This window comes from Poromitra crassiceps, assembly GCF_964638095.1.
Source record: "Poromitra crassiceps genome assembly, chromosome: 1".
In the NCBI taxonomy this organism is placed as follows: Eukaryota; Metazoa; Chordata; class Actinopteri; order Beryciformes; family Melamphaidae; genus Poromitra; species Poromitra crassiceps.
Window position 1 is genome coordinate 11,911,556 of NC_139623.1, and position 7,500 is coordinate 11,919,055.

Sequence of the window (7,500 nt, forward strand, 5' to 3'; positions counted from 1 at the left end):
AGTCCTACAAGACCCGGATGTTAACACTTCCTGGTGCGTTCCGGTGGTTAACAAAAGTTTAGGAAACTGCAACCTTTTGTTCATCAAGATCATCTTCACGGATGAGAACCACTTTTATGATTTTTGAAGCGTAAAATGTGATTTTTAAAAGTCGTTCTTTTCAGAAAACGCATCAAAAATCATAAAAGTGGTTTGCATTTGTCGAAATGATCTTGCTGAACACAAAGATGGCGTTTGGATCCAGAGGGATACCACCAGCGTGACGCTAACTTCCTGGTTGGCCTACAAAAAGACCTCCTCCCTGCGGTACTCTCTAACAGTAGATATTATATATTCAGGGTGTGATGCCCCGCCCCTCCAACCTGTGTGTGCTGTGTCTTCCCGGCAGACATGCCCTGTGTGCAGGCTTACGGGCCCGCCCCCCCAGGCTCCGCCTACTCCGGCCAGTCCTTCAGCTACCAGGGCGACAGCTACAGCTCTGACCTCATGACCCCAGACTACAGCAAGCTGGACCTGGGCGGGGGGGAGATCTCTGCTGCAGCCGCCACCACCTCGCTCCCCAGCTTCAACGTGTTTGTGGAGGGCAGCTACGAGCCCAAGTCCTCCTGCCTGTACCAGATGCCCGCTCACCGGCCCACCATCAAGAAGGAAGAGGAGAGCTACCCCACCGCCGCGCCTCTGGAGGCGCTGTCCTCCTCCGCCATGTACTTCAAACAGTCGCCCCCCTCCACCCCCACCACCCCCTCGCTGCCCCCGCAGCCCGGCACCTCCTTCCTGTGGGAGGAGCACTCACTCGCCCCTCCTCCTCCGTCGCACCCCCACCTGGGCTCCGGGCTGGACACGGGCCCCATCAAGTCCCCGCGCTTCCCTCATCACTTCTACCAGCACTCGCCGCCGCACAGCGGGGGCAGCGTGGGCGGCTACGAGGGGCTGGGCGGGGGGCTGCTGGCTCGCACCTCGTCTTCGTCCTCCTCCTCCTCTTCCTCGGTGTCCCACCCTCACGGCGCCCCGCCCCTGGAGCAGCACATGTACCAGCTGCACCGCGGCGCCGGGGGCAGCAGCCTGGCCTTCCGCTCGCTGGCCCTGGGGCCCTGCGCCCCCCTGCTAGGGGACGGGCTGCCCTCGCCTCCCCCGCGCGGCCCCCCGGGAGAGGGCACCTGCGCCGTGTGCGGAGACAACGCAGCCTGCCAGCACTACGGCGTGCGCACCTGCGAGGGCTGCAAGGGCTTCTTCAAGGTACCACACAAGCCGTCACGAGAAATATACGTTCATGTTGCACCCACGTAAGACTTTCACAAGCACCCACACACAAACACTCGTAACTGACATAAATGACATTTGTCCTTAAAGGTATACTATGCAACTTTTTTTAGGGAGTTATGGCACAATCAAATAACAATTAAAAGAACACATTGTCCATCTACAAGTCCTACTCTTCAAGAATATGACATGTGTAAAAGAAAAAAGTGTGTTTACATTTGAAGGGTCCTAAAACAAAGTTGCATAGTATACCTTTAAAAAAGCACCTAGTATTTGTGACCTAGCAGCACACTGAACCCTCCCACTGCGCACCCCTCCCATCGCTCTCTAAATCCTCTTTACAGTCTTTACCAAAGCACAAGACACCCACTGGGGTCATCTCCCCCAGCAACCAAGTGGGCAAAGTGTGCGTATGCATGGTCTGTGTGTATGCATGGTGTGTGTGTGTGTGTGTGTGTGTGTGTGTGTGTGTGTGTGTGTGTGTGTGTGTGTGTGTGTGTGTGTGTGTGTGTGTGTGTGCGTGCGTGCGTGCGTGCGTGCGTGCGTGCGTGCGTGCGTGCGTGCGTGCGTGCGTGCGTGCGTGCGTGTGTGTGACTGCTCGAGTTGCGTGAGAACAGAGGATGATAAAAACACAATATCCTCTCTCAGACGACCAGGGAAAATTGCCCTCCACGCTTGTTGTTCAACCACACCGAAATAAAGTGTGGTAAGCGGGGCAGTGGGAATGGAATCCTCCCTGAAATCAAAGTTTCCTTTGACTTTGTGTTTGTGGTGAATCAACAACCGCAAAATTGATCGCAACGCATTTACAAATATTTGGGACGATTATGAGTCAGTTTGAAATTCCGTCCATCGCTGATTCAATCAAACACTTTATGACTGTCGTCTCACATCCCATATCACCACATGCACGCACGCACGCACGCACACACACACACACACACACACACACACACACACACACACACACACACACACACACACACACACACTCTTTGTTCAACATCAAGAGCCAGTTTTTAGTCAGACACTTTTCATCTTCTCAATTGCATCTCATAAAACAACAATATTTTATGAAGCCAGATACTTTCAGAAGACATAGCTAATAATTTCTCTGACACCTGCCAATATTTGCCACTTACGCAAAATACTTGAAACAAATTAATTTAAACTCATATTCAATGTTTTCATGCAGTTTTTGTACACCAACATTTTCAGGCACACTTGTTACGTATTCTCTTGGTTGCATGAGGGAAAAAGAGACGGCCAGTAAGAAGGAGGGTGCAAACACAGAGGTAATTGAATAATGCCTCTGGTAGGTGGAAATGAATTCTCCCTCTTTTCAATTAGTTTGACAGTTTGTTTTTATTTAGTAATTAATGATAGCAGCGTCTGGTGGCAGCAGGCCGCAGGCTGGGAGCTCAGCACACACAACCTGTCAAACCTCTCTCTCTCACACACACACACACACACACACACACACACACACACACACACACACACACATACACACACACACACCACACACACACACACACACACACACTCTCTCTCTCTCTCTCTCACACACACACACACACACACACACACACACACACACACACACACACACACACACACACACTCACATCTCTATATATTTACACACACATACAGTATGTGTGAGTAAATATACTGTATATAAATGTATACCAATTATACATATTTGTCATTCTGTTACACAGTAAATCCCACAGCTGAATCATTAGAAAATGTGCATTGCATACACCTTTATATATTCATATTATCAGGCACATTATGTCAATTATTCTGATGGGTTTATTGTCCCTTAAATATATTTCTCCTGATTAGATTTAATTATGCCTGAATACTTATTAGGCATTAAGTCATAAACAGTAGCGGACTGTTGGGAATGATTGTTATTTCATTAGTGCAATTTGAAACACATTTTCCCTTTGAATTAATTTGACCTCTTACACAGTAGTCATTTATTTAATGCAGTTTTTATATTTGCAGATTATTATGCTGCCTTACTTTTTTATCTGTTTTATTTATTTAATTTTAAATATGCCAACTTGCTTTCAGTTTCCATTAATGTTGTGAAACCTTTCAGAATGAAATAATTGTATAATACCAAAATTATTTCGGAAGCAAAAAATGAAAAACATTAATAAATAAAAATTAATAATAGTAATGCATTATTTACAAGTGACAGTTAGCCTACTGTACTGAGTTCTGAGGTCACACTTCAGTCAGTTTGTCATTTTAGTTGTACTTTACTGTTCATTTAGTGTACTTTATTTTCCTAGAGGAGAGAGAAAACCAGCCCAGTGGTGAAAGAAGACTGAAAAATAGTGGGGGTGAAATAATCACAAGTGATGATGTTTCGTTCATTCACAAAAGAAAGACACACACACACACACACACACACTGACACACTGTGTCAAAAATAGTTTTTTTTTTTATTATTATATATCACTGGACTTCAGTGGAGAGGTATTCATACAGATACAATTTCTACACAGAGAGAGAGAGAGAGAGATTGGCCCTGATTAAGGAGCAGAGGGTAGAGGGAAGAGAAAGAGGGAGTAGGGGGGAAGGAGGGAGGTCCCTAGAGGCTTTTAATTTAAGCCAAGGCTATTAGCACATGTTACATGTCATGAATCTGCCTCTGCATGCCTCTGCCTAGCCCTACAACACCCGCGGCGTGTGTGTGTGTGTGTGTGTGTGTGTGTGTGTGTGTGTGTGTGCGTGCGTGCGTGCGTGCGTGCGTGTGTGTGTGTGCGTGTGTGCGTGCGTGCGTGCTTGTTCGTTGGATCATTAGAACATTTTCATTCTTAAATGTAGTCGTCTGCTGACTGAACATGGCCAGTCAGGCATAAACACATTACTATGTTTCTGTTTAAGCACTTTTACTACATTTGTCCTTTTCCCCACACAATACAATACAGATGGCCACATTGAATGTGATTAGAATAAATTACTGGACAGATTAGATGAATACACCCATCCACCCATGTTCACACACACACACGCACAGACTCTCTCTCTCTCTCTCTCTCTCTCTCTCTCTCTCTCTCTCTCTCTCTCTCTCTCTCTCTCTCTCTCTCTCTCTCTCTCTCTCTCTCTTTATTATTGCCTGACTAAAATAGTCTTACTTAAGTACCATGCACTATGCATAACCTACAGATTTGATAATCATATTGAGATCATCTGATCTGGCTGTGTGTGTATGTGCAGTCACTGCATTGCACGTCTGTGAGGTGAGCGCGCGCGCGCGCGTGTGTGTGTGTGTGTGTGTGTGTGTGTGTGTGTTTCTGTGTGTGTGTTTCTGTGTGTGTGTGTGTGTGTGTGTGTGTGTGTGTGTGTGTGTGTGTGTGTGTGTGTGTGTGTGTGTGTGTGTGTGTGTCTGTGTGTGTCTGTGTGTGTGTGTGTGTGTGTGTGTGTGTGTGCACGTGTAGGTGGCTCATTGATAAGTATCAGAGACTATTGAAGAAAAACAGCATTAGGTCAGATACGCAGATGCCAGTCATACTCCATGCTCCTTATTAGAAATCAAAGTCATAAGAGCCACACGGCAGCAGCAGCAGCAGAGAGACAGGAGACCAGCACTCACTCACTCACTCACTCACTCACTCACTCACTCACTCACTCACTCGTGAGGGCTCAATTCATCAGAAGCATATTGATCATTTCAAACGCAGGCTTCTCCAGGAGCCAGCTTGCTTCTAAATTAGGCTCTGGGGTCACACACTGACAAGGAAGTGTTTCCCCCCGCAACTGACCTGGAGGGCCCCACGGTGAGTGCAGCTCATGTAACCTGCGTTGTGTTGACAGTGCTGGGCTGGCAGTAACCCATGTTAAGGGCTTGCCCAAGGGTAGAGCGGGATTCAATCCACCGACCTCCCGCTTCCAAAGCGCATGCAATAACCACTACGGCAAGAGAGCGAGCTCCCTTGGCGGCGCTGGTTATACTCAGAGCCGTATAATAGAAGAGTTCCGACATCTCCATTCACTCCAATGGACCAGTTTTTTTCCAGGAAGTAGAAAGTGGAACTCTTGAGTAAAAAAAAGCAGCACTGTCGAGTTGCAGCAAAATAGACAGTTTGTGTTGTACTTTGAAAGGGTTTTTCATCCCTTGAATCAAATTGTACATTATCAGCTTTATTTTAGCATGCAAAAGTAGCGCGAGACCCATTCCTGGCTGTTCATTGGCTAATGAGTCTCGCATTTTGGTCCTCCGCTGACGCCACTCTCTTACTAGAAGACACTAGTTATACTGGGCCTTTATACTGGGGAGTCAGTTTAACCAACTCACTCACTACCACTCGTCATTTGTTACACTTACACCAGTCCTATCTGAGTATTACAGGAGAAACCACATCTTAAACCTCAAACCTCAAAGTGTCACTCTCAACAAAATCTGTAACCAGACCAATTTCTCAAAGCAGACAGAATTTCAGCTCGTTACCTGGATTTGACTCAATCAAGAAAGATTGTAGAAATAGCTTCTTTGTATTGGCCTTATAGACCACAATATCTCAAGGCTGCGTGCGTCATCCAGGAGGCAACTAATTGCGTTTCTCAACTTGATGTTTAGTTTAAACTCCTATCAACTAAACGGATGCTATTCTCCCTCAACCACATTAGCCTTGGTAATGACCATAACTAACTTATCCTGGCGCGCACCACGGGGTCATTGGCCCTTGAAGAGATGAGAGGGAGACATTCGCGGCGATCAGCGGTGCCATGGCAACGTGTCTCATCCAGCGCTGGCCCCCATTACGCGCCAGTTCCGCCCCTCGCGCCGCAGCATATGGAATAATTGGTGTGTTATTGGTCTCCTGGGGGGGACGGCCATGTGTGGGGCGAGGGCATCCTAATTGGATTGATTTGTTTTGATGTGTTTTAGAGGCGTTAAAGGAGGGGAGGCCGCGACACTTTCCCCCGTGTTCCATTTGTCTAATTGACGCTTCGCTTTGCTGCTCGGTGCTAAGGGTGGACCTCCTAGAGCCAGTGCTACGACAGCGAAGAACCGTTTGCAAATCAGGGTAATTACACGGTAATTGCAGCAAGTTTTGTTGGCGCGCTCAGAGTTGCACCCCGGGCGAGTTCTAATTCTGTTTTCATGTCAACTACGCCCATACAGATTAGCAATAGGCCCCAAGGACCCTGATTTAGGCCCATTACCGGAACCCCATATCTGAAAAGATGGCTGTTAGATTATAGCCTATAGAAAATAATGATCTAGTTTATTTCATAGTCGGGGAGATACTTAGGATCAAAATGTATTGACACGCTGTGTAACATTAATGGAATAATAGGAGCCATAACCCCTGTGCACTTTGAGAAGCAGCAGTCTAGTCTGTAGACAACTTTACTCAGTTCCAAGCACACGGCAGGGCCGTCGTAATGTGGGGAAAGTGGGACTGACTACCCAGTAGTGATGCGCGGGTCAGGGTTTTTTAAGGCCCACCCCAACCCAACCCGTCATTGGAGCCAGCCCGCCCCGCCCAGCCCGTTAAAATATCAGAAAATTCCCAACCCAGCCCAACCCAGCAGCCCGCAACGGCCAATTTAATGTACCGGTAATATGTCTCCGGACTCAGGAGGAGCACAGCAGAGCTTCCAAGGTGTGCAAAGTAGCTAATAGCTATGTCTCTCTCCCCCCTCTCTCTCACACACACACACACACACACACACACACACACACACACACAGACACTCACATGCTGCCATGCGCGACAACAGTTGTAGCCTACTACTGCTCTGGATGAGTTGCACGGCTGCTTTCATGTCGGTCTTTCTTCAATTAATCCATGGTCTTCAAATGGAGGTAGCAGGTAGAGGTAGGCAGGCTACAGAAACACTTCTTATTCTTCCCCATTTCTTTTAATGACCTCATGCGCTCTCAATTGGTCACGTTGCAGTAGTACTAAACGTAGTCGTGCAGCAGGTGCGCAGACGGCTTACAGATACGGCTTCAGACTCGCTGTCTGATTTCTTTTAATTACCTCATGCGCTCTCAATTGGTCACAGCCTAGGCTACTCACGTTGGAGTAAATTTGACAAATAGATCACAGTCGAGTCCACAACAGAAAATCTGCGGTGGCATTAGTTTTATAGACACTTCAAATAATAATTACAGTGAATAATCCTTCCAAAATGTTTGTTTTGAGAGCACATAGGCTACCTCATTGAAGCGTTTCTTTACTCCATGTAGGCTATAGAGAGTGCAGC

The 7,500-nt window shown here is 47.2% G+C and overlaps 1 protein-coding gene across 1 annotated transcript in view; it reads left to right on the forward strand.

Annotated features, from left to right (window-relative positions):
• nr4a3 (nuclear receptor subfamily 4, group A, member 3) overlaps positions 1–7,500 on the forward strand; it is a 30,087-nt gene that overhangs the window by 4,956 nt on the left and 17,631 nt on the right. The window contains exon 3 of the mRNA XM_083649374.1: positions 389–1,236. Coding sequence (XP_083505500.1) covers positions 389–1,236 — 848 coding nt within the window. The remainder of the gene's footprint in view (positions 1–388; positions 1,237–7,500) is intronic.